Raw genomic sequence first — 27,270 nt, forward strand, 5'->3', positions numbered from 1 at the left:
ATTAAAACATTACCTTGCTGGTACAAGGATGCTGCAGGGGCCTAAAATCACTGGCGTAGGAAGCACTCCAAAATTATCACCAGGTTTTAAGTGAAGGATTTATTGGCTATCACAGAGCAAGATTTGTTTTTTTTAAATCACATTTCCCCCAAAACAGATGCTCAAATTGAGGGGAAATTGGACTGTTTGCAAAGGCCCAAAGATGGTCCTGGCATGTCCAGATGCCTGGAAGCAGAGGCGCTGCCTCCCCCAGGTTTCTGGTCCATCACCAACATCTGGGCTGAGAGACACATCCCCACCGGACTGCCGCCCTCACCCTGTGCACACGGCCCAGGAGTCAGTCCAGCCAGAAAGGGCTGGAAGCCAGAATGCTGCCCTCCTAGCGCTGCCTCTGGGCCCAGGCCACCTGGGGCACCTGTCACCTATGTAGTGTCAGAGAACTGCATGCACAGGTGCCACACTCACACAGAGGCTGGGATGAGGCCTTCCAACCTTCAGGTACACCAACCACCACTCGGGAGAGGCCAAGGCCTGTTTCCCCAAGTTCATAATCAATCCTTCCCCGTGTCTGCAACAGCCTTCTGGAAGCTCTCTCCACCCACCTCCAAAATTCAGGAGCTCCAGTGCTCCAAGAGCCTTTGCTTGCCAGCCCCAACTTTCCTGCCCAGACTGTCCCCAAAGAGAATGTTCCTCCTTTCTCTTGCTTCCTACTTGACTCAGGAGACAGCCGTGCCTTCAGTGCATTGTTACAGCTGAGCGGAGCTTAGATATTCTCTGAACTAATAAAGATGGTTCATGCCCTAGGGCCCATGGTGTCCCTTTGGATGGAAAAACATTTCAAAAAGACGTAAGGCCACTGTGTCTCTCCCCTGGGCCACAAACTCCCAGGAATTCCAAGGGTGAAGCTCCTCACACAAGGCCACTATGGAGGAAGGGAGCCTCAGAAGCCAGGCTGGCAGCCCCTTGCCCAGAACAGCACTGGGCACACCAGCCTGGCACCATAGGCCATTGCCCTGCCGGGGAATCGGCAGCAGCTCAAGCAGGACCTCCGTCACCAAGGAGACCGAGCACCATTCAGGAGCCAAACCACGATTCTCCTAAGGACAGGGAAGTCCCGATGATGAGGTGGTAAGTACCACATCAGCCTCACGCTAGTGAACCACTGAACGCTGGGCTCCAGCCAAATACCACACAATTTTGTGAGAGTCTAGAAATGCTAACTGTCCTCAGGAGCTGCTCAAATAAGGAGAAAATGAAGATGCTGGCTGCACGCACCGCTGCCCCCGCTACACACACACACACACACACTCTCCCACACACGTGTGGGGCTCTCCAGCAGGGAAGGCAGGGCTCTTGTGATGAGGCAGCCTGGGGCAAGAGATTGATCGTTTGGGAGTCACCAGAAGTCTGAATGGTGCTGACTCCACTGTCACTGGCTGTGTGACCCCGGGGAGTCCCTTAGCCAGTCTGAGCTTCACCTTCCTCCCCTGGGATGTAAGACCACTACCTCGCCCTCGAGGATGGTCTGAAGGGCTAGAGACCATGAGCCCAGGGTCAGTCAGGTGGCTCTTCCCTAATTTAGAGGGATTCAGAGGTGGGAAGCCACCAGGAGAAGCACCGGGGGAATGCAAGGCTGCGACACCAAAGGGCCACGACAAACCCATTGGTCCCATCATGTCATTTACCCACGAGGGCCAGAATCCCAGGATAAAGACACTGGCAAAGGAGAGAAGACCATTAGGAAGACAAATGTGCCCAGATAGAAAGCCCTCTCGTGAGTGGATTGTTCCAAACTCCTCGTGAGAGCTAACTTGGCAGCAGCGGGCATTTCTCTGGCATGATCTTCCCCGTCCTATGGACCAAGCTTCCGATCCTCTGGAATTAGTATTCGGTGCCGGTTTTGTTCAAAGAGTTCTAACATTTTCTCCATGTCGTGGTCAGCCTCAATCACCTGGAAATTAAACACACAGGTCACAGGGCTGCCCCTGACCTCAACATCATCCTCCCTTCACTGATGAAGAGAGAGAGACAGGGGCAGGCAGGATGAGGCAGGGAGAGGCAGGGAAGCCCAAGGTCACAGGCAGAGAAAAGGGAAGGTTAGGGCCAAACAGCTCCCGTTTCTAGGTCAATCCACATTCTCAACTATATTTTCACTTAAGAATCCACGATAGTTGTCCCTGCGGCAAGCTCATGAATGATTTTTTTATCATCATTTGATATCAACCATTTTTCTATAATGAGGGGAAAAAAATAAATTTTCTTTAAAAATCCAGTACAGTAATATCTCACTTTCCAGCAACCTCACTGCCTGCAAGAGCCATGAGTACAGTGTTTGAGCAGCTCAGACAGATGTCTCCAAGGCCATGCACACAAGTTTGTGCAAGGCCCTCCCTCAGATCCCACACTGTACACACGTTCCTAACAGTCCGAGGGACCCAACGGCCTGCCTAAAGAAAGTTGGCAGCAGCAAATCAGAAAACGAGGGGACAAGGAAGTGGGGAAACACTGATGGGGCAGAAGCATCAACACAGTTAGAAATGGTGAGTGCCAGCAGGAGAAAGGAGGGTAAAAAGCAAACAGGGGAATTCAAAGGCATTAGTAGTCTGGGGCAAACAGTCCTACACACCTCAGCACCTCCTAAGGGGGCATCATTGTGTGACAGACCAGAACAGCAACTGACGTTCCTTCAGATGCCCTGGGTCACCAAGAAAAGGTGCAATGAGGCTTTGGGCCTGCCACCCGCTGGAGAAGGGACGGGCATGTCAGAAAGACCACCACCCCAAGCGGTTAAGGCCAAAACCCAGGTCCAGGGGCTCCAGCCATCTGGAACTCTCCTTTGCTGACAATGCTGGATAACAGATGCTACTGTGCCACCGGCGTAATGACACTGGGACAGGTCACCTTCTCTCAGGTCTGTCCAGCTCACTAAGGCTCAGTCCAGAACGGGGACTGTGAGACAGAGTCCCTTCCACCCTCCCCGCTTCCTTCTTTCAAATTCTCCAGCTGCAGAGTGGCCGACATCCCCCGAGTCGCTCCTCCTTCTAGAAAAGTCTCCTGCCCTGTTAGGGGGGCTTACCAGAACAGGGGCCGCCACGGGGAAAAGGCTCCCTTTGATGAGCCACTCCTCGTACAGGTGGTGAATAGCATCCAGGTATTCCTGCCGGAGGGGGTAAAAATGCAAGGGCTGTCGGGAGCACACAGGGAGAAGACCTCTCCCCTCCAGGGGTCTCAGGGGCAGGTTAGGTGAATGTCAATGACCACAGGGCAGTGGCTTGGACTAAGGACCCGCAACAGCCAACCTGGCTCAGGTGGACAATGACAAACGTGGCCAAGCACTCTGTCAGCCAGCCCAGGTGTCGCAACAGGCAGAAGCGTCCCTCTGGCCACCTGCCCATCCCTCCAGCGCACTCTGCTCCTCTGGCGCTTCGGACATATCCTCCCACCTGGCTGCTCTCGTTTCCTGCCACTTCTCCATCAGCAGGGCCTCTGTTTCTTCACAGGGGCCTGGGAAGCCTCTGAACCCTCCCTCCGTCCTTCCCACCAAGAGGACTATGACCCTCACTGGCCCAGGAGCGCCACTTGGCTGCTCTCACCCCAACAGACAACTTGTAACCTATTGATCCTTGAAAGCTTAAGGGCAAACTTCAGAAGGAGGACAAGGTGAAACGCAAGGGAAAAGAGGCCCAGACCCACCCCTAGGGCATCCATGCCTGCGCAACCGGTAGGACTGGACGGCACTCTCCCACAAGCAGGCCCTGGTGCTCTCAGCCACAGGCAAACACCTCCTCAAGCAGCAATTTACTCCCAGCCCTGAGGCTCTCGGGTAAACCACACTGCTGCCTCTTTATCCACCACCAAGTTCTCCCTTGGCAACAACAGACTTGCCCTGGAGGCCTTGTCAAAACCATTAAGACAATGTCCTCAACAATGACTTGCACAGACTCCAGATTTGTCACTTCTTCCAAACGTCTGGGTCACTGCACAGAGCTGCCATGCCCCATCCCAGCTTGGTCCAGCCCCGCCCCATTTCACCCTTCCTCTAATCACTCCTGTCTCCAGATTTCAAAGCAGCTGCGCAGAACGAGGCCTGGGCCTTCATGGCTGGAATCCACCTTGCTGGTGCCTGGGGCAAACAAGGCTGGGTGGGCCTCAGGAGCTGGACTGGCCTTCTAGGACCCCAGTCCAGCCCATCCTGGGCTCAGACCCCCATGATATCCCAGTAAATGCTTGCCCAGCCTCTGTCTGTGTACTTCCAGTGGCATTCACATGGGGCATTCCGATCAATATTAACTGAGCAACCCCTAGGTGCCAAGGCCTGGGACACATTCTAGGGACGCAGAGGGAATAAGATCTAATCTTAAAAAGTTCATGGTAGTTTTCTGAGGGATGGGGAGCAAACACATAAAGAAATAGTTTCAGAATATTTGTCCTAATGGCTGTGATCATAATAAGCACAGAGGCTGGGGGACCACAGTAGAGGGAAGGTCAGAGAAAGCTTCTTGGAGGAAGTGACACCTGAGGCAAAAGAAACCACTATGGCAAAGGTACATTTGTGTAACTCCCTGGTGAGGGGTGGGGGGAGCGGGAGTGGGGAGAGGGGAAAGGGGAAAGGGGAGGGGGGAGAGGGGAGAGGGGAAAGGGGAGAGGGGAGAGGGGAGGGGGGAGGGGGAGAGGGGAGGGGGGAGAAGGGAGGCGGAAAGGGGAAAGGGAGAGGGGAAAGGGGAAAGGGGAAAGGGGAAAGGGGAAAGGGGAAAGGGGAGGGGGGAGAGGGGAGAGGGGAAAGGGGAAAGGGGAAAGGGGAAAGGGGAAAGGGGAAAGGGGAAAGGGGAGGGGGGAGAGGGGAGAGGGGAGAGGGGAGAGGGGAGAGGGGAGAGGGGAGAGGGGAGAGGGGAGAGGGGAGAGGGGAGAGGGGAGGGGGAGGGGAGGGGGAGGGGGGAGAAGGGAGGGGGAAAGGGGAAAGGGAGAGGGGAAAGGGGAAAGGGGAGGGGGGAGGGGAGGGGGAGAGAGGAGAAGAGAGAGAGAGAGAGCATGTGTAGCCACAACTAGTTCTTTATGGCCAGAGCATGAAAGGCAGGGAGTGGAAGGGGATGAAGCCAATCACGCAGGATCTCGGATGGCATCTACAAGTGGGGACTTTATCCTAGACAGTGGTGAGGCACCGAAGAGGGTGGGGTTAGGGGATTGCATGCGTGGTGTTCTGTACTGGGAACATCACCCAAGCAGCAGTGTGGAGGATGGATTTCTGAGGGGGATGCGGATAGTGAGAGACCAGGGCAAGGAGAGCAGTCCAAGCCTGTTAGACAGCCCTGACTAGAGCTGATGTGGCCCTGAGCCAGAACCCAGAAGGGTGAGGCACTGGGCAGACACTAGTGAGTTTCACCTCCCAGCCAGGCACTGTGCCAAGCACTGGCAATGCAACAGCGAGCAAGTGGGCACGTCCTAGCGAGGATCCAGGGGACGGCACAAAGGCAAGCAATTTTCAGGAGGTGGACCAAACAAGTCCTGGGGACACCTGGGTGGGAACAGGAGAAGGGACGCCTCTGAGCCCCGGGGGTGCCCACCACTGAGTCTGGGGCCACAGGAAGTGAAGCAGACCTGGACACCGCACAGGGTCTCCAGCTCAGAGGAAGTCAGAGTTCACCCTCCAACGTGCTCAGTTCCTGTTTCTCTCCCTGAAACAACAGCACAATGATCTCACAGAGGGTGGGGCCAGGACAGGATGAAGTTGCACCCTTCCCCAGGTTAAAGGGGCTCTTACCAGTGGAATGACCTTCTCCTCTTCCCTGCATCTCATCTTTAGCCTCTGGTAACAGGTCTCAGGAGTGGTCTGGAGATAAACTAAGATTTTAAAAAACATATATGTGGCTTTAATTACTCTGTTCATGGCTTGGAAGTGAAAGTGAGGGGTAGGGGGAAGGAAGGCGTGTGGGCAAGGCGTGGAGAGAAACATCTACCAGCAGCCCTGAGCAGGAGAGGCAGACCAGCTGTGTGGCCAAACAGGCTTCCTGACCCTCATCCTGACTTTCATTCTCTTTCCACATCACCAGCCCCACAGGGTCACTGTGAAGCTGAACAGGTTCCGTACATTGCCAGAGCTTAGCACAGGGCCTGGCACCCGGCCCGTCTCAGTAACGGTCCAGGTTCTGTCCCTCCTCCCTCCTTTACAAACTAGAAAAAACCCATCATATCACAAGGGACCGAGGGGAAAGCAGTTTGAGGAACTGGCCAGGGTGCTTCTCCAGGAGGGACCAAAAGCCCCAGATTCTATCTGCCCTTTGGGAGAAGGCTGAGTCAAGGCAGGGGAAGAAATGCTTATGGTGAGGGCCCTGCCCACCACCCCTGCTGCTTGAGGCCCAGCCAACCACCTCCTCACTGGGCCCAGGGGAGGGAGGCCAGGGAGGGACTGTCTCACCTATCAAGTCAATGGACACGTCGATGTTCTTCACAATCCAGTCAAACCATTCCGACAGGACCACATAGTCCACTTCAGGCATCTTCCCACTGGAACGAGAGTTATAAGGGTTTTATTACCCCATGAGAAAGTTCCTGGGCTGTGCCGTTCCCCCAAAACATCTGGGCACTGCCTTTATTGAAAGGGCACTGCCAAGGGAACCATGACATAGTGTAATCACGTGATACTGAGCGGGTAGTGATGACAAGGACCCGAAACCTCCCGACCTCCCGCTGCCCAGGGATGGTCGATGGTATAATGCAGCGAGTATCTTGGCACTGCCCGAGGGGAGAATTCATTTGGGATTTGAACTCCAAACCAAGGAAGGGGCTGTGAAGCCTGTCCCCTGAGAACACGGACAGCGCTCAGGCTGGGAGGTGGAACAGCAAACCCGTTTCACCTCTAGAAATTTATTTTGTGGAAACAATCGTGGATGCCCTCCGTAGCACTATTTAAAAAATAATGAAAAACTAAATGATGGTACATCTATCTAACAGAAAACCACACAGCAACTGAAAGACGATGCTATAAAATAATATTTAATGACGTGGAAAATGCTCACAATCAAATTCTCATTATTCAATGAAAACAGGAGGATATAGAACTGTGCATATAGCACGACCCAACCATACTTTCAAGAGTATTCATCCACACATTTTGAAAGGAGACTGGAAAGAAAACCACCAAAAGGTTAACAGTGCTTTCCTCTGAACTGTAGGATTATGGGAGACATTTTTTTCTTTATCTCTTTCTGTATTTTCCAAAATTTAACAACATACTAGTTTTCAATTCGGGGCGGGGGTGGGGGGGAAATTACTACATATTTTAAGTAATAACTGAAAAAGAAAGGAAGGAAGAAGAAGCCCACAAGTGAGAGAGACCTGGCGTCTGTCCTCTGCCCTGGAGGAAATGAGTAGGGAAGAGCGGGAGGAGGGGCAGCAGCTGGAGGAAACAAACCAGGCAGCTGTGGGGTGACCCTCAAAGGCCCAGGAGAGGAATTCCTTTCAACATCCTCCACCCGTCTTGAATATCATCTTGGATCCACTCAGAACTGGGTTTGGCAAGGCGGGCTACGGGCGAGTGAAGGTGCCTGAGCTGTGTGCAGCTGGGGGTCTTCTGACTGCTGACTAAAGAAGGGAAGGCGGGGAAAAGAGGCCAGTGGAGTGGGTGGTTTGCAGCTGCTCCCGCCACGGGTGGTGAACTGACTCCCACCTGGGTGAGGGGGCAGGATGGGCGTGGAGGAAGGCGCTCTGAAGATGACAAGCTCAAGCAGCCCTGCCTGGGGGCCCAAACGATGGGGCGGGGCACAGACTGGAGGGGGACATCCTCCCCTAGTCCCTGAGACCACCAGACGCCCTCAGCGCAGAAGAGCTGTGCCTGGCAGAGCAGCAGGAAAATGCAGGGTGCCCGGGAGAACAGCAGGGGCAGACGGGCAGTTGTCGGCGCCTTGAGGGGTCTCAGGCATCAGACTTCAGCAGGGAGACCAGAGCAGACTAACGTGTGAGGACCAGCACCCGCCCCCACGAATAAGTCGGGGAGGCTTTGTAGGGGAGGGGAGAGGGAGGAAGTCCCAGGACATTGCAGAAGGGACCAAAATTCAGATACTAAAGGTAACAACTTTGCGATCACAGCTCATATGGTTGCCCATCCCCCAATTCTTTCCTCCTACTTCCTTAAAAGTAGCCCATGGTCTATTCAGGGTCCATCCCACAGGCCTGAGTGTTCAGGGAAACCTGACCGCAGCCCAAGCTTCAGAGCAAACCAACTGGTCTGAGGGACGTCCTCTCCGCTGGCCAGGCTGAGTTGATCAGCCCAGGCCAAAGGGCCCAACCTGACCAGTGAGACATGTGGGAGGTTTGCTCCTCATGCTTAGAGGAGAGCCACTGGCAAGACATCCACCCTCTGGCCAGCAATGAGAAGCCCGGTTCTGCCACAGGCGTTGTGTCACCAAGAGGGACTCATATTGAGGACACAAACAAGACAGTAGGAAAACAGAGAGAAACAGCACTAGGGCCACCGAATGAAACCAACACCAAAGCCTGCTGTTAAGACAGCCCGTGACAACCTCAGTGTTCAGGCTACTTTGAGCTGGGCTGCAGTTAGCTGCAGCTGAGAGTATTTGATATTCAGACACCAAACCACTCTTCTTGACATGTTTTCCTTCTCTGGAACAAAGCTGACTCCGAGGGAATGAGGATTTGCCAAAAAGAAGCTGCTGATCAGCCCCACTCGCTCCACCGAACACGCAGCCTGGGCACACAGCACAGACTGGCAACTCAAGGGTGCGGGCCAGTGAGCAGCACACATGGAGGGAAAGTTGCCCAATAGCCTCCCACGTCATGAACGCTGGACAGCTGGTGTGAGACTGCCCCAGAGGACTTCACCAGTGTCTGTAAGGCTCAAGGGAGGTTCTGTCAAATCCCGGAGCTGGGAGGATACCCTTAGCTGTGGCCACCGAACTGAGTCACAATTCAGGACATAGGTAGCACAGTGTTAACTAAAACCAAACCAACTGACACCACAAAAAGTGTTGGGGCCTGAGAGCCACTGCTCTGCTGGAAATCGGCCCCAGGTGGTCTTAGGACACCTCCTGGGTGGCTCAGGAACCTCCCATTCTCACCTGGCCCAGGCAAACCCGGGAGGAAGCAGGTCCTCCCGGTCCTCCCTTCCCGATGCTCTCCTTAGAGGTCCTCTAGACGGCTCCGGGGCAGCCTCCCTGAGGGCAGGGTCGGCAGGCAGACCTCCAGAAAACCCTTCCAAGACTGCCAGGAGCCATGTGCTGGGGGGTCCAGGACAACTGGCCACCGGCTGAGCGGAGTGAGGAAACGGAAGCTGCCTTCCATGATTCTGAGGCATGTCAGGCAGCGGGCGCTGTTTTATCTGTATCTGCAGTTTTCCTCCTAGGAATCTGCCCGGCTCCTCCTTTGTCTGCCTCGAGAATGGGGCGCCCAGCACCACCACCAAGGCACTGCTTTTATTTCCACAGAACACACGGAGGGCAGCACCTCTCTGCAGACCCACCAACGGTGGACTGAGGGGGTTTCATGGTGCCTTTCCCTTATCCTAGGGGGGCAAAATTGAGGTCACGAGTCCACACGAATCCTGCTGTTTTGTTTGGCACGGTTTGCCGCCCTCCCCGAGGCCCAGAGAGCACGGGTTGAAACTGAAATCACACACTCAAATGCCAGCCTCCTTGTGCACATGACATTCTTTTGTTTCTCACAAGACCTTGTGAGGTCAATTTTAGCCCCAAGTTATAGATGAGGAAAACTGAGGCCCAGAGAAGCTCAGCCCAGCCCTGAGCCAGGGACTGAAGCCTGGCTCTCGGCGGCCCCCAAACCCATACGCTCCTGGCTGCACCACGTGCCCCAACCCCACCTGCCCCGTCTGTCAGCTGAGGGGGCTGCCCCTGGGCCCGTCCAGTGTCTCTCTAGCCTCAGCCTGAGGAAAGCCACCGCTCGCAGGCCCATGACACAGGCAGTGAGTCCCCAGTCTGGCCTAGAGTGAGGAGGAGTCCAAGCCCCAGGGCCCATCAGGGCAGCAGGAGGACCCGCCTGTTGTTCCAAACGCAGGGCCTTAATGGATGTCCACAACTCGCAGCCCCAGGTGAGTCAGTGTGTCACTTCCCCAGCTGGGCCCCATGCAATTCCCTTCCTTCTGTTCTTAGAGAACACCAACCAGGCAATCCTGTGAAACCTTTGTGTTCAATTAGCCCACAGGGTCGGGCCACACAGTGGCCTGCATGGCCGCTTTAGCTGCCTGAGTCTTTCTCGCCACCTTCAGCTGTTCATTCCAGCACAGTGCCCACACCTCAGAAGTCCTTCTGGTTCTTTAAGTCTTTAAGGAGACTGTGGAACCAGAATCTTCCTTGTTGACAATTAACCCCTGGTGGCATAATTGCATGTATGTTCTGCCCACCCCAAACTCGCTGGGGTGAGGATGCGGGCGGAAGAGGCGGGTCTCTCCCTGGAGTAGCTCCTCACTTGTCCAAGGCCCAAAAGGCAAGAAAGCCCTTCCAGAAATCTGGCTTTGGGGGATGCAGAATTGCAGAATGTGGGCTTTTCTGGGCACCCGAGCCTGCAACTGCAGACAGCAAAGCCACGCCTCCCGTACTTCCTTCCATCCCAGTCCCTCCAGATTCCAAGCCAAGGCTGCAAGGGCTTCTGTGAAAGAGAGAAGGGCCAACCCCAAGGCTGAAGGGGCAGCAACCATGCACCCCCTGCCTTGTGTAAGGGCTGTCCCCACACAAGCTCCCAGGCAAGAGCTGACACCCAACACAAGCCATCTTGTGGTTCCCAGTACCCAGCTGAACTTCCACAGGTGGGAACCAAAACATCCTATTCTGGCTATGAGCAAAGGATCCAGCCAAACCCAGTTCTAGGCGTCATTTGGTTTAGGCTCAAAATGATGGTAATCTGTATTTGGGGGGCATGGAAACATCTACTTTCGCAGCACCACTTCACTGTGGAAGGCCCACTGCATGGAGAGAAGCTGGGTTTCTAATGAAAGTGACCAAGAAGAAAGCCCACATCCTACCCTTCCTCCCACCTGTCACTTCTTTAGCTCTGGCTAGAAATACCGTTTACTGTGCCTCCAAAAAGAAAACCTTTGGCCTACAGCTGCCTCACTCCTGACCTAGGAATACACCCAGAGACCCTGAAAACAAAGGTAATACAACAAAACCCCCAACAACCAAAATCTGAAGCCACAAATGTGAAATGAAGAAACTGCAGGTGGTGCAGGAAGCTGAGGAAATCCTGCTCCACGAAGAACTTTCACTCTGGCTGGCCACCTGCCCCACGGACCCCCACAAAGACAGCCCGCAGGTCTTGCTTTCAACGACCCCTAAGGCCCAGGTGAGGCCCCAAGGAAGCCACGGGGCAAAACTCCCAGGGGAAAGGACCATGATTGGCACAGACGGCCCCTTGCAGGCCACCTGGCTGCTGCCTTCTTCGGAGGCTGCCCCTCCAAGTGTGACGCCAACCAGCAGGATGATAGCTACCCAGGGTGCTTTTCTGCTACAAATGCAGGCTCTCGGGCCCCACCCTGGAAGCAGCATGGGTGCATTAACAAGATGCATGGAGTCTGTGGGAGAAGCTGAGTGTAGGGCCTGGGTGGAAAGGGGCAGAGGCCTGGTCCCCCGGAGCCAGCACACTGGGAACTCCCCTGGGCCTGAAGCCTCTGGCCTTACAGAGAGAAATCTAGATGTCTCACCACTTCCTCCTTCACTGCTGCCCCACATAGCAGGGTGCAGGTCAGCCCCCCGGTCAGTTTCCTGCCCAACCAGGAAGGAGCAAGGCCTTCGAACCCCACGTGGTGCCTGGTCTGCCAAACGCGGTCAACAGTGCCCATCTCAGTGCTGCCTGGAGGGCTCAAACGGAAGGACAACGACTGTAGCTCCTGCCCACGGGTCCCTGCCCTGCCCTTCAACCACATGAGCCGTGCCTACTCTCAGGTAAGCTGGACCAGTCCCATAAGTGAATGGCCTGCACTGGGAAGGTGCCTCTTGGTGTCCCTGCCCTTGGATCTCTGCCGCCCAAACTCGGGCTCTCTGGGGAGTGTGGCTGAGTGAGGGGGACTCCCAGCCACATGCTGAGCACACCAGTTGTTACAATCACAGGGATATGTTATGGGATAGAATGCAAAGACTTCGAAGAGAAGTCTTCAAAGAAATTTCCAGTTAGTTAGCCGGCTGCTTCGGGTACGCAGGCTGGGAAAACCTGCAGGGAAGCGGCCGCCTGGGTGAGCGTTTCTCTGCCTTTGGAGACTTCAGGGAAAGGGTTTGAGGAGCACTGCCTTCTCTCATCTCCCTGAAACCAAAGTGGCGGATGGCCTGGCCCCCCTGGGCCCCCACTTTGGGAAGCCCAAAACTGCCATTTTTGTAGGTCAAAATTGGTCAAGTGCTAATAATTTCATACGGTTCAACCTAATTAGAAGTTGTCTTGAATACCATGAAGAAAACCAACAGAAAGAAGTAATTAAGAGTAACAAGAGGGGCTTCCCTGGTGGCGTAGTGGTTAAGAATCCACCTGCCAAGGCAGGGGACATGGGTTTGAGCCTTGGTCCGGGAAGATCCCACGTGCCATGGAGCAACTAAGCCTGTGAGCCACAATTACTGAGCCTGAGTTCTAGAGCCCGCGAGCCACAACTACTAAAGCCCGTGCACCCTAGAGCCGGTGCTCCACAACAAAGAGAAGCCACCGCAATGAGAAGCCCACACACTGCAACTAAGAGTAGCCCCCGCTCGCCACAACTAGAGAAAGTCCACGCACAACAGCGAAGACCCAACGCAGCCAAAAATAAATAACAGAAAAAAAAAGAATGAGAGGCTCAACCCACCTAGACAGGGAGGCTGGGACCAGATGGGAGGGAACAGGGAGGCAGGGTGTAGAGAGTGGAAGGCAGATATCAGGACCAGCTCTGTGAGGGAGTGAAGCTCAAAGCTACCAAGAAGGGAGACGCAGAGAAGAAGCTGCAGCCCATTCCCCAAGACCCCCAAACATCAGCAGTCAACTGAGCGCAGGAGTGGAGGACCCCACACCTCTGAGGCCACAGCACTGAGGGCCACCAGAAGCCCCCCCAGCTAGGTCTGTGTGACAGAGTCTGCTCCCATGAGGGCAGAAGACAGCTGTGAGTGAAACCACAACAAATAGCATGCACACTGCTGGACTGATGGCTCTAGTCGCTCTGACTCTTCACCCCTCCCTGTCTCCTCCCACTTTGCCATGTAACCCACAGGGCCCTGCCCCCTCTCAGACTGGGGTGGGCTGGTGTGACCTGCTCTGGCCAATGGATGTTAGCGAACGTGAAGCAGAGACCTGAAAAGAACTACGGTGCTTTTGATCTGCCATAGCCATGAGATGTGAATGCCCAGGCCAGCTTGCCGGTCCCAGAAGGAGGATCAGCAAGCAGATGAGAGATGAGTCACCCCAGTCACCCTCACTGGGCCACCCCAGACCAGCCAACCCCTGGACATATCATTGAGCCAGCCAAGGTCAGCAGAGCCGCCGGGCCGGCCGCCCTGGACAGCCGAGCCATCAGCGCGGAGAGCTGTCTGTCACTGAGGCCTTGTGGTTGGTTGTTACACAGTGTTACTGTGGCAACACAGTAGGTACTCAGTATGTGTCAATTAGATAAATAAGTTTCAATTTCATTTCTAAAAATGTAATGGTTTAATAAATTATCGATTGTGCAAACTACGGTACCTTCTATACAAGTTTTCTACAAAAACGTATCTTGCGCTGTGAATTGACCGCTCCATCAACCGTACAGGCAACGTCTACAAGAAAACAAAAAGTGATTCACTAACTCAGGCAAAGAGGAAGGGGTCAGGAAGCCTTGAAGAATGCCTGTTGCTCCCCCTGCCTATGGTCTATGCTGAATACAAGAATTGAGAAGCCTCAGGAGAGGGAGGTGGACACCAGAGAACCGTGTGTCCCACGTTAGGCTCCCTGGGCCCTGGACCCTCCCCACACCATACCCTGAATCTCAGTGGTCAGTGCAGCAAGGCCGGGTGGAGGGCCTGTCAGCAGCAGCCTCCTTCACAGGAGGGGTGAGGCTCCACTGGACTGTGGGTTTGGGGAAGTGCTAGAAAAACTGCCAAGTGCCCCCCGGGAAAGTGGTGGCAAGCACAAAGCGTGGTGATTATCATGGACCTAAATAGGATGCATTTGCTTAAGCGGAGGCACAGCTCCGAGAGAGCTGGGCTGTGGCTTTATGGAACCCCACCAGCATGCCTGCCAACCTCGCCGCCTCCTCACAGGGCTGGCTGGGGATCACTGCAGCCCTTCAAAACTGGAAAGGACTGTGCCCAGGAAGAGGGAGGACGACACTGACATGGCCCCTCTCTGCCAGCATGCACACACCCTCCACAGAAGGCCTTTCCCTTTGTCCAGTGTCCCATTGGGAAGCCGGAGGTGCTCTTACTCTTGACACCAAGTGGACAAACACTGCTCTCACTCAGCCTGGCCCACAGCATCCAATGGGGCCTGGACCAGCAAATCGGAGGCTGATTTAAAGCCATAACCCAGGAATTTCCTGACTCTCCTATTTGTCTATCTGTCCATCTGCCTTCTTTTCTGTTTTTCAGTCCTCTCCTTACTTATGACTCTCTGCTGCCCATCTTTTGCTAGTTCCCCATTTACCCCTCTCTCCTTCTCTTCCTCTTTCCTAGTCTGTCCATCTCTCTTTCTCTGCCTCCTTCCTGATAGATTTCCTTAAACAGAGGAACACACACACAGCCCGTTATATTCAGATATACTAGATACAATTTACATTTGCAATCGAGTGCCCACCCAGGAGAAGCAGGTTGCAGGCCAACCTCAGACCATACTCTGACATGGATCTTTTAGACAGATTTTTGGGGAGATAGAAATTTATATGGTTCTGCTCGTATCTTCTTCTATTATTAAAAGACACAGATTTGTAGAAGAATGATAGCTACGGCTGCAAGTGCCCAGCCTTGCATCAAACCACTGAATGGCTGTGTCAGAGAAACTGGCCGATGGGTCTCCTGTCTCCTTCAAGGAGAGCCTCCAAAGCCAGTCTCTTAGGTGGTACTTGCCATTCTGAAGCACGGGTGCCAATCGGATCTCTCAGTCAGCCTTTCTTCTAAGAGACTCTGCCCCTATTCACACCCTGCTGATGGAAGGGGCCTAAGTGGCCGTGTTTGTGACCTGCCCCAATACCTGACTGGACCAGGGCTGGACACCTGACCCAAGCTGAGCCAATCAGATTCTTTCTCTCAAGAACCTGAACTGAGAATGTGAACAAGCCTTGTGAAGGTTAGATCAGCAGCTCTCATGCAAACAAATTTGCAAACAAATAAGGGATATGTTAAAATCACCTGGAGAGCTTGATAAAACCCAGATTGCTGGGCCTCACCTCAGAATTTCTGATTCAGCAGGTCCAGGATGGGGCCAGAAAATGTGCATTCCTAACAAGTTTCCAGGTGCTGCCGCTGCTCCTAGTACAGGGACCACACTTTGAGAAGAGCTGATTTAAAGGGAGTTGAGCCCAGGAGCGATCGGGTCATGAAGACTCAGGCTTACATGGCATCATAGCAAGTTCTTGACTAGCTGAGGTTGGTGGGTGGGGGCACTGGAGGCTGGTCCTCAGAGAGCTGTAGGAACAGAGACCTTCACCCCAGAGACAGAGAAGGCTGAGCAGCTCTGAAGGCCCAGTGGGGCTTCCTTGTGAGGTTTCCCTTCCTGGCAACCACATGCCACTCATTTGAAGAAAACTGTGTTTAAGAAGGTTGAAACCATGGGCTTCCCTGGTGGCGCAGTGGTTGAGAGTCCGCCTGCCAATGCAGGGGACACGGGTTCGTGCCCCGGTCCGGGAAGATCCCACATGCCGCAGAGCAGCTGGGCCCGTGAGCCATGGCCACTGAGCCTGCGCGTCCGGAGCCTGTACTCCGCAACGGGAGAGGCCACAACAGTGAGAGGCCCGCGTACCACAAAAAAAAAAAAAAAAAAGAAGGTTGAAACCAAGCATCTGAAATGTACCTGAGGACGAGTGTGCTGGTCCAGCATGGTGAGCTGCACATATGTCTGCAGCGTGAGGCCCCATCGACAGGCGTCCTGGTACATCAGACCCTAAAGAGGGGAGAATGCAGTGCTCTATCTGTAGGACTCCCAGCCCGGTCACAGAGTGGACAGAGACAGACACTGGAGCAGTTACAGGACAGCCTGGGAACAGCTATAATAGAAGCCTATATAAAGTCCCAGGGAGCAATCATTCAGGCATTCAATCATGTTCACTGAGCCCCTACAGCCTGCTCTCTATCCGGCAACCAGTGAGCCTGTTATACTACAGGAGCCAGTTATCATCACTCCCCTGTTCAGGACTCTCCCTGGCTTCCCACTGCACTCACAATGAAATCCAAAGCCCTTACCAAGGCCCACAGGGCCCTACACAATCACTTCCATCTTCTCTTGTCTCCAACCATTCTTCCTTTGGCTCTGTGAGCTTCCAACCACATGAGCTTCCTTACTGTTACCCAAACACCCAAGTGTGATTTCAACTCAGGGCCTTTGCATCTGCTGTGCCTTCTGTCTGAACACTCTCCCCCAGACACCTGCACTGCTCCCTCCCAAGCTTTGTTTAGGTTTCTGCTCAAATGTCACTTTGTCAGAGATGCCTTCCCAACCATCCTCTCTAAAACAGAATCCACCCCCTCAATCACTCTCTACTGCGTGTAGATACAAAATACTTCCTGCTCCATGTTCCACTTGCTAATAATCCTATTCTGGGGCTTCCCTGGTGGCACAGTGGCGGAGAGTCCGCCTGCCAATGCAGGCAGGGGACACGGGTTCGTGCCCCGGTCCGGGAAGATCCCACATGCCGTGGAGCGGCTGCGCCCGTGAGCCGTGGCCACTGAGCCTGCGCATCCGGAGCCTGTGCTCCGCAACGGGAGAGGCCACAGCAGTGAGAGGCCCGCGTACCGCAAAAAAAAAAAAATCCTATTCTGCTCTTTTCCACATTTTTGCTTCTTTTTCTCTTGGTGCTAACTAATGAAACTCCGGTGCTCTGCATTGAAAACTGCTAACTCCTAACTGCGGGTGAAAGAATCTCAGAAAAGTTAGGAGGAACACTCCCTCTTGCCTGACAGCTGCAGAAAAAAAGACCTTTCTGCATCAGAAAACCGATTCAGATAAAGTGATGACCTGAGACTTTTCACAAAACTATCAATCTTGCTCCTCTGTCTAGAGTGGAAACTTGTGTAAAAATATCTAATTCTATTGTTTTTTTTAATTATAAAACTGTCATTGGCAATGCTCTTTGTGCCACGGATACTCAGACTTCTGAGACTGGGACTGGGTCCTGTGAATGTCACCTCTAACCCCTAACGTCTGCAACTCTAGTTGTCTTACATGACAATCCAGCCCTGGTTCCTCTCGGTTTCCTAGAAGACAGGAATGTTTCTGAGCTTCCTTGTATGCCCACGACTGGCATTCCATCCTCTCCGCCTTGCTGAGAGGTGAAAGTCTTTTCCGGTCTCTGGGATTCTTTATTCGAAAGCTCTGAGAGGTTTTGCCTTATTTAAATAATATCCTTCTACCTGCTTTAGATGCCTTCTTGGCTCCTGTCACCACCGGCCATTTCACACACTTTTTAATTGCCTTCTGCCTCCCCACACTGGGATATTAGGGCCAGCAGAGCAGAAGCTTCGAGGTGCTCACCGCCCCAGCGTCTAGAATAGTGTCTGGCACATGGCAGGCATGCAATGAATACTGGCTGAATCAATCAGTGAACAAGCACCTACTAAGTGCTCAGCACTGTGCTATGTTCTAGCAAAAAACGGTGAGCCAAATTAGACACAGTCCCTGCCCTTAGTGGAACTCAGAGTCTAAAGACCCACACAAGGAGATGCCATTTGTGTTGCTAGAAATGACGGGACAGCACAGGCTCCCCCTAGTCCAAGGTTCAAACCTAGATCTGTCATTTACCAGCTGTGTGACCTTGGGCAACCTATTTCAGCCATGGTTTCCTTACCTGAAAAACGAAACTAATCGTTCCTCCATCATGGGACAGGAGCCCAGAACCAGCATCCCTTTCTTGAGCTCACTCTTACAGGACCCAGACTCCACCCACCTCTTTCAAGCAGCCAGAGTTGAGCCTTCTGAACGGGAAGGAGGTGGGAGGGGCACAGGCACATTACAGCCCCTACTTGCTAGGTCCACCCTTGGGAAAGCAGACTGGTAGCTTCAGGGTGAGCCTGAGGCAGCCCCTGGGCATTGGCAAGTGCAAACCCCAATCAGAGGTTTACCAAGGAAGCTAGTTACTTAGGCACAGGTCCTGGGGGGTTAGGCCTGAGGAGACCTGGGTTTCTTCTAGGGGAGGGTGGGGTAAGAATGAGCAGCAGGAGAAAGACCCCCCGGTAGCTGGGGCCGACCACTTGGGATAGTTTGGGATAGCTGACAGGAGGTCCCTGGGCTCCTTACATGCCCAGCCAGGCCTCAAAGAACCTTGACCTCAGACCATCGACATGCCGCCATTTTCCCTTTGTCCCCTCCCTCTCCCCCACCACCCAGCAAAGAGCAAGGACACGCCTGGACAGGGTGCAGGCTCAGGCACCAGCAGCGCTGCTCCTGCACACTTAAGGGGCAGCTGGCGGTTCACGCATAGAACACCACACTCACCAGAGGATTATGGCCTCGGACATTTCTCCACTTGGGCACGGGCTCCGTTAACACCTGTCAGGAAAGAAAACATCAGAGAGCTGCTGCTCCTCAGTTCTGAGCTCTGTGAAAGCTCGTGTTAGGGGTGGGATCGGGGAGAGAGTCAAGATTTGGGCGCCCAGAGTGGGCCAAAATAGTGGAGCAACCCTCCCTGCGAGGCCACAACTCCATGCAGATGTGGCTCCAGGCGCAGCTTCGAGAAATGACTTGAGAACCACTCTGCCCACCCCTGTATACGAGCATATGCACACGCCACTTCTCCTGCCGCCACAGGAGCTCCCGGGGGCAAGTGGGTTCTCCCAATCCCCCCTCCACGTGTTCCACCCTGCCCCTTACTGCCCAGCACATCAGGAAGGCAGGGAGGTGAGAGAAGCCACGAGGGAGGCTGCTTCTCGCACTTCAGGCTGCAGCTTGCACCCAGCTTCCGGCCTGGGGGCTCTCCAGCGACCTTGGCAGTATGCTCCGCCTCCCTTTCCTCCCTCTGATCTCTGTGTTGGGCACACTGACGGCAAAGAGTCCTGTTTCTTTAGTAGCCTCCCTAAGCTGTGCAGGTGTGTGCCGGAAAGGATTTAAATGGTGCCCTTGGGACTTCCCTGGTGGTCCAGTGGGTAAGACTCTGTGCTTGCAATGCAGTGGGTCCGGGATCGATCCCTGGTGGGGGAACTAGATCCCGCATGCATGCCGCCACTAAGAAGTCCGCCTGATGTAACTAAGACCCTGCATAGCCAAAATAAATAAATAAGTAAATGGTGCTCTTGGGGCCAAGATTTTGAGAATATCCGGATCCCTCTGTGGACCTTCAAGTCCATGTGAGTAGGTGCCACAGGTCACAAGAGACCAAAGGAAAGCAATGCATGGGACCCTTGAAGAGTAACCTCCCCCCACCTTTTACCCCTCTGTGCCTTTGCTCATGCTGTTGTTCTGCCCAGTATGCCCACCTCACCTCATTTCACCTCAACTTTCATTACATGGAAAACTCCTATACATCCTTCAGAATCCAGTTCAAATATCCCTTCCTCTGTGAATCATTCCCTGTTCCTTCCAACCTCCCTCTCCTTCTTCTGGGTCTTCAGCACTCTGGTCCTGTCCCCTGAGTAGCATATGCTGTACCACTCAGGCCCACCAGAGGCTGGGACACAGGCAGCCTTGACCTGTGCCCCATCTGTGGCACTGTCACTCAACAAATACTGAGCACCCACTGTGCCGGGTGCCAAGGATTCAGCAAGAGAAAAACCACCCCAGCCCTGCTTTCATGCTTTCAACTTTAAACTTACTGGGGAAGCAGACATTAATCAGGTCATCACAGAAAGCAACACATATTTTCAAACCCCGAGAAGTAGTACAAAATAAGGATACAGGGCTTCCCTGGTGGCGCAGTGGTTGAGAGTCCACCTGCCGATGCAGGGGACACGGGGTTGTGCCCCGGTCTGGGAAGATCCCACATGCCGCGGAGCGGCTAGGCCTGTGAGCCATGGCTGCTGAGCCTGCACGTCTGGAGCCTGTGCTCCACAACGGGAGAGGCCACAACAATGAGAGGCCCATGTACCACAAAAAAAAACAAAAAACAATAAACAAGACAAAACAAAACAAAAAGGATACAGAGGAGCCAGAAGAACCTACACCATGGAGGGTAACCTAGCTGGGGAGGTCAGAGAGCAGAGCTGAGATCTGAAGGCTGGGTGGTTTTCCTAAAGCCAAAAAGCTCTGCATACTATAGAGCCAAACAAGGGCATGGCCCCCGGAGCAGACAGCCTGGGCTGGGACATGGCATCACACGCACTAGCCATGCGACCCTGGCCAAGCCATGTCACCTCACTGAGCCTCAGCTTCCTCCTCTGCAACTGAAGTAATAACAGGACCTGTCTCATAGAGACTACTCCTGTAAGAATGAAATCAATTAGATAATATAACGATGCCTCAACACAGTGCCTGGCATAGAGTATTACCCTCATTAGCTGTTCACTCTCCTTGCTGACGGTATTGTTGTTGTACATTGGCTCCAAGGTGTTCAGTGAGAATACACGTGCTTCTAAAGTGTCAGTGAGAGTTACACAGCTCAGGACAGGTGTGTCGGGAGTCCCCCAGACGCCCGCCTCCCCGGGTCTGAGGAGTCACTAGGAGGACTCACAGGATACAGCATATAGTCATACTCATAGCTAAGATTTATTACAGTGAGAGGTGACAGAGCAGAATCAGCCAAGGAGAAGGGTGTGTGGAGCAAAACCTGGGGGAAAACCAGGCACAAGCTTCCAAGGGGCCTCTCCCTCCTCTCACACAGGACGCATTCCCCCAGCAACATTTCTATAGGGCAGGTCCGGTTTGCACCCTTTATAAATGCACCAAGCTTTTGCAGGTTCCTTCAAACCTGGCGTGGAAACTGTACCTCGATGTCAGCTGTGTTGGAGAAGAACTCCAGGCACGTTGTCTTCCCGCTTGCAATATTGCCCTCGACACATATCTAGCAAAAGACAAACGCATGTTAGGATCAGAAATCGAGTGCCTGGGGGAATACCAGGAAGAATTTCTAGGGAAGGGCTCAGGTGAACAGCATAATTGGTTCAGCCCAAGACTCCAGTGTGTACACGAAAATCCCTCTGGAGGAAACCCCCAGGGTCCTGTTGTTAGTAATAGCAACCACCCGATCCTTCCCCTCAGTGGCAGGCTCCAGGCCCACCGCTGCTGGCCACCAGGCCACTGCCCTCCGGGACAGACACTCCCTGAGGTCAACCCCTAGACCCCACACAGCTTGCCCTCGGCCGCGCTAGCTCTGCCCTTCCCTAGCTCAACTCCTCAGACTATTAGATTTTAGGCCTAAATGTCCTGCCTCCTTCACCAGAACCTAACGGCTTTAAGGATGGGAAGCGTGTGTACGTTCCCTAGAACCTAATGCATTGCTCTGTGCAGAAAAACATGCTTGGCCGTGGACTGGAAGGTATGAGGGCAGGAGAAAAGGACTAAGATGGGCAACATACACCAATCCTGCACTTAACCTTGCCAGAACCTGAGAAGCGGGTTCTAACATTTTCACAGAAGAGAAAAATGAGGTCTAGGAGGGCATAAGGCAAGGAGTAGAGCTTGAACGTTCACTCCGCTCACACTAAGTGTGCTGGGGGGAAGGGGCTGTCTTGGCACTGGTGGGAGGAGTCTACCCATAAGAAAGACAAGGAGCCTCCTACAAGTTCCCCACTGCAGGGAAAGAAAGCAACTGAAGCTGCGGTTCTCAGTCTTACGTATGTGCTACAATCACCGGGGAACTTTTAAGAATCCACAGAAGGAAGCCACAACCCAGGCCAATTCTGGCATGATCTCAGGGTGGGACTCAGGCCTCAGTACCTTGGAAAGCTCTCCAGGTGATTTCAATATGGAGGAAGCTGAGTACCACGGACCCATGGCAGGGTTTCTCAACGAGTGGTCCACAGACACCCTGCTCCAGAAGCACCAGCGGAGCACCCAGACCCTCTCAATCAGACTCTGGGTTGGGACCCTTGAATCTGCTGCCCAGCAATTCTGACAAAACGCTGCTCAGCCAGGACTGCTGGTGACACGGGCCAAATGGCTTTGGTTCCATCAGACCACGAGAGGAAATGGGCAGTTCCACATATGTGAGAAGACAAACTTGCCCTTGACAACACATATTACATGTCCCCTGGGGTACACACAGCCAGAGGGGACCTGTCCTGCTGCACAGTGACCTTTACACCCAGGTTGGAAGCACCCACAGAGAAACGTGGGCCACTTAAGTGACTTGCCCCAGGTGCCAGGGTTGGCGGGGGAAAGAGCTAGAATTCACACCTAGGCCTGGCAACTCCCTTCTCATGACCCCAGTGGAGCCTCAGTCACACCCTGCATAAAACACAGGGGCACGGTGGGCTGTCTCACCTTGCCCCACCTCTACAAACTCTCGTCAGCAACTGGACTCTCTCTCAGTTGGCTGCAAAGATTTCCTCCTGCCTTGATCCTAACGGCTACCTAGGAGAGCTGGACGGACAATCGCAGTTCCAACAGAGGCCTGGCCCTCCAATCCGGGCTCCCTGTCAGCTTACTCCTTCAGCACAAGAAAACACAGTGAATGTGCAAAAGGGAGACCCCGTCAGGGCACCAGTGGATTTTATTTTTATTGTTGTTCTTTAAAGGAAACAACTTTTCCTAGATATTTAAAAAGAGCTCAACCTAGACATCATTCTGCACAGACTGTTTCTTTCCTGTTCATTGCAAGGAATGTGTTATTGAAATCCCTACTGTTGGATGTTACATTCTGTCCAGTTACTTTTATTATAAAACTGTGTTGTGACGCCCATTTTTTTGATATGATAAGCTGTGCTGTGGTGAACATTCCTGTACATAAATCCTTGTCATTGGCTCTGATTATCCCCTTCAACAGACTTCTAGAAATATAATCAGTGCATCAAAGGATAAGTGAGTTTTTACAGCTGTTGATGCATGATGCCAAATTACCCTCCAAAATGCTGACCCAATTCACACCCCTTTTAGAAGGATGAGAGTGAGCCTATTAACATACTGTGCCAATGCTGGGCATATCCCATCCTAAATCTTCATTAATTTCATTGTTAATAATAATAATGTCTATAAAATTAGCCCCTGTGGGTTCTGTACTTTGCAAACATTGTCACATTGATCCTCACAACAATCACAGCTATGAATATTTGCACAGATGGGGAAACTGAGGCTCTAAGAGGTTAAGGACTTATCCACCCCCAAGAGCAGAGCTGGGACTGGAACCAGGTCTGAGGTCTGATCCACAGCTTTCATCACTCCATCTCCCAAAGCATTCTTTCTCTGTTAGGGAGGTTGAGCACTTTCTTATGTTTATTAGCCATTAATAAATTCACTCAGGAAATGTCTGTTCAGACTTTGTTCACCTGAAAACATCAGTCATTTCTTTTTAACCCGACTTTGGAATTTATTTTGTAATTCTGTGGTGGTGACTCACTTCGCAGCTGCAGCTCAGCCCAGATATTCCCTGTCCTGTCCAATCCCATGGGATGTCCCATGGGCACCTCAATTTATCACCCCCCAACACCCACATATGGCTTCTCTTCCCGTTCCTGTCCTCAGGAAAGGCTGCACCATCCACCCAGACACCCTCAAGGCCCTGGATATCTTCTCTCCTCACCCAGCAACTCAGCAATACTTCTGGGCCCCACTTCCTACTCACCTGCAGAACCTGGCCTGTCTCCTTGGCCCCTAGTTAAGGTCTCTAACCCTCCTTGTGGGAGCAGCCTCCCTTCTGGCCTCTCCCCCTCCAGTCCAGCCCGGCCAGGTCCCTCATCCCCTATCCATGGTCCACCACCTCTTCCTGAGACGCAAACCAGATCACAGCTGGTAAAGTCTTTCAGTGGCTCCGGGAGCTGGGATCTGTCTCCGGTCCTGTTTCCTGACCCCCAGGCCCTCCCCAGCCACCTCTCTGGGACTGGCCACAAGCCTCAGTCTCTCATCCCTCTGTGACTTACCCCTGCAGTTCCCTCTGCTCCAACACTCCTGCTTCGCCCTCTCCTCCTTCTCCCAGGAGGCCTCAAGTCTCCCCTCAGTCATCATCCTCTAGAAGCCCTGCCCCGACTCCCTGTTGTTCCAGATCCACCATTGTCCTATTCACTGCCATCCCCCCCATCCAACCACAGGCTCACTAACAACAGGGGCTGTTGGATTCCCAGGTCCCCAGGTCCACACAGGAACTCAGAGGATTTGAATGACTAAGAGCAGCCCTGGGCCTGAACGCAGGCTCCACATCACTTCCCATGGACCACCTACTGTGTGTCTGGGGGATAACAGACCACACCCAGAAAGCACCTAGGACAGGCCCGGCTCACAACAATGCTAGCTCAATAATTAATAGTACAATACTGCATCAGTTCCCATCCAGCTCAACTTACCAACCCCTTCCCCCTGCTATGATGCCTACGCCATACACCACCCCACCTCTAGTTTCAACAAACTTCCATAAATCTCAAGCATTTTCATCACCAGTCCTCTCCGTGTGACTTCACTCCTTCCCAGGCCCTCTCCATCACCCCAAATACCCCAGGGGGCCTCCCCACACCTTCCGCCTTCTGCATATCCCAGCCAAGGTACTCCTGCCCACACCCTCCAAGCAAATCCCTTTCCAGCCATATCTACCAACTTCCAGCTCCCTTAAGGAACTGAGCCTCTGGATCAACGGTGACCGAAATACTGCTCCCCACCGCAGCCTGCTAAAGTCTTAAACACCCCATGGGCATGTCCAGTTTGACCCTCCTTTAACCTTCAACCTCACACCAGCCACAGTCCCACCCCAGAGCTAGCACCTCCAAGTCACTGCACTGGTGGAACCCTCGTCTGTGGACCCCCATGAATTCTCTGTTATCCCTCCCCCACCCACCAGTCTCAGCATTGGTATTCTGGGGGCAGCGGTCAGCAGACCTGCCCTCACAGCCAGGCTGCCACCCACTAACCCAGTCAAACTAAACTTCCACTTTTCAAATCTCTTTGTAATCATTCATCAAGCTAATAGTCCAAATCCACCTAAAGGCTATGAATACATGTATTCTCCCACCTGTGTAGATTCTCAGGTCGGACATACCAGAAACTAGTAACAGAGGTGGTCTCTGGGGAGGGAGTCTGGGGCCCAGGAGTGGAGACAGACTTCCTTATCCCTGGAGATCCTCTTGTATTCGTTTTCTTAACTATGTGCACATAGTTAAAAAAAACTTCACTCCCCTCCTCAAAACATGTGTGTATTATGCGTGGTGTTTATTACACATATATAATCCTACACTGGAAAGAGTGTACATAAGAGGGAGACTTACCACTGATTTTTTCTCTTTTTCATTTTCTCTACCTTTATCTAGAAAAGAAAGGAAATCAATTTTTTAACTTAGTTTTAAATAGCCCACTCTTGGGCTTCCCTGGGGGCGCAGTAGTTGAGAATCTGCCTGCCAATGCAGGGAACACAGGTTCCGGCCCTGGTCTGGGAGGATCCCACATGCCGCGGAGCAACTAGGCCTGTGAGCCACAACTACTGAGCCTGTGCGTCTGGAGCTTGTGCTCCGCAACGAGAGGCTGCGACAGTGAGAAGCCCGCGCACCGCGATGAAGAGTGGCCCCCACTTGCCACAACCAGGGAAAGCCCTCGCATAGAAACGAAGACCCAACACAGCCAAAAATAAATAAATAAATAAATTTTTTTAAAAATTTAAAAAATAGCTTACTCTTCTTTGTCCTAATTTTCTAAACCACGACAAAAACAGTAATTTTTATGCTTGCTCCCTGGCCTAAAAATGTTTTCCAGTGACACCTGGGACCCTCCCTAGGTGGACGGAGGCAGGCCTACCACTGCTATCTACCTGTGTGACACTGAAACTGCCGCCGGGGTCCTGTTGGCACGTCAGGGCCCCAACTGTGCTCAGTTTTGGTCACTTAGTATATTCTGCTTTCCACTTTCCACACATTTTATATTTATGATCCTCACCGATGGGTGTCCAGCTAGTTAAAACGCAGAGTTACCTCCACTCGTAGCTCCGAGGAAAGAGTGGTTGGCGGGTGGGCCACTGAAACCCAGCGATGGGTTTCAGCACAGGACTCAGGCTTCTCCTGCAGGCCCGGGGCTGACATCGCGGCCCACCCACCCCACAGGGGTTCTCAGGTGCCACTGAACACCCCGAGGCCAAAGAACGCCAGAACTTGGCCACAACAGGGGCTCTCACTTCTGAAGGGGAGGGTCTCCACTCCCAGCGGGAGAAACAGCGCACCGAGCCTAACGCATCCACCGCTCGCCGGCATCTCCCCCAAGGCCCACAGAATGGGCCCAGGAACCGTGGGGGAGGAGGGTTATTTCCGCTCTTTAGCGGGCTCCCCAGCTCCGAACAAGAGTTGGGCCCGGAGCCCCAAGGCCCCACCCGCTCCCTGCCGGCTGGCGTCTGGGACACCAGCCAGCGACCGCCCCGCCCCTCCCCCCAGGCCGACCGAGGAAATCCCGGCGCCTCGGAGAAGGGGTTTCGGGTTCAGGCAGGTTCCGCGAGCTGAGGGCGCGGAGTGGGGCTGAGGGCCGCCTCCGGGACGCCAGCAAAGGGAACTGAGAGACGCGTTACCCCGAGGCCAGGCCCAACGCTGCGCCCTTGGCAACCCCGGGCTGGAGGCGGGGCTCCCGGGCCTGTCGCGGCGCAGCGCCCAGGAAGCCCAGCTCCGCAGCGTCCGCAGCAGCATTGCCCCGCGGGCGAATCCACCGAGCATGACCTTCCTTCCGGCGCACGTCGGCGAAAGCTCGGCCCAGCGACTGGGCCCGCCTCCGCGCACCGCCTCCAGCCCCGCGCCCGCCCCGCCCTGCCGGCTCTTAAAGAGACCCCGTCTCATTTCACCCTCTCTCCGAGAAGGTGAGGGGTTTGCCCTTTGCAGCCTGGAAAGCTTCCCGCCAACGAGACGCTGTTAGAATGAACCCATGATTTGGCAAGACTCGGGGCATGGGTGGCCAATAACACCAGCGACTGATTGGTTAATTAACTATTGGAGATTAGTTAATTGAGCATCTGTTGTATCCAGGCACCTGGCACGCAAGGTGTCATTTATTCTTCCCAACAACCGTATAGGTGGATATTGTCAATCCCATTCTCCGGGCTTAGCTGATCCTTGGAAACTTAGGTAACTC

The 27,270-nt window shown here is 53.5% G+C and overlaps 1 protein-coding gene across 2 annotated transcripts; it reads right to left on the reverse strand.

The window, feature by feature from the left end:
- Positions 1-90: 90 nt before the first annotated feature.
- TK2 (thymidine kinase 2) lies at positions 91-26,837 on the reverse strand. 2 transcript variants are annotated; one of them, XR_014298162.1, is made up of 11 exons: positions 26,717-26,837; positions 25,437-25,474; positions 21,017-21,091; positions 18,595-18,648; positions 15,958-16,047; positions 13,657-13,730; positions 6,413-6,501; positions 5,759-5,838; positions 3,077-3,157; positions 2,627-2,695; positions 1,846-1,951 (listed from the first exon to the last, which is right to left on the reverse strand). XR_014298162.1 is itself a non-coding variant. In XM_082676589.1 (10 exons), exons 1-10 carry the CDS (start codon positions 26,829-26,831, stop codon positions 1,853-1,855), a joined length of 795 nt encoding a protein of 264 aa, XP_082532715.1. In that variant the 5' UTR covers positions 26,832-26,837; the 3' UTR covers positions 91-1,852. The 2 variants fall into 2 exon arrangements, 1 of the variants encoding a protein (XP_082532715.1); XM_082676589.1 differs by lacking the exon at positions 2,627-2,695 and having other exon boundaries at positions 91-1,951.
- Between the last annotated feature and the right edge of the window lie 433 nt (positions 26,838-27,270).

This window comes from Grampus griseus, assembly GCF_964374135.1.
Source record: "Grampus griseus genome assembly, chromosome: 19".
Taxonomy (NCBI): Eukaryota; Metazoa; Chordata; class Mammalia; order Artiodactyla; family Delphinidae; genus Grampus; species Grampus griseus.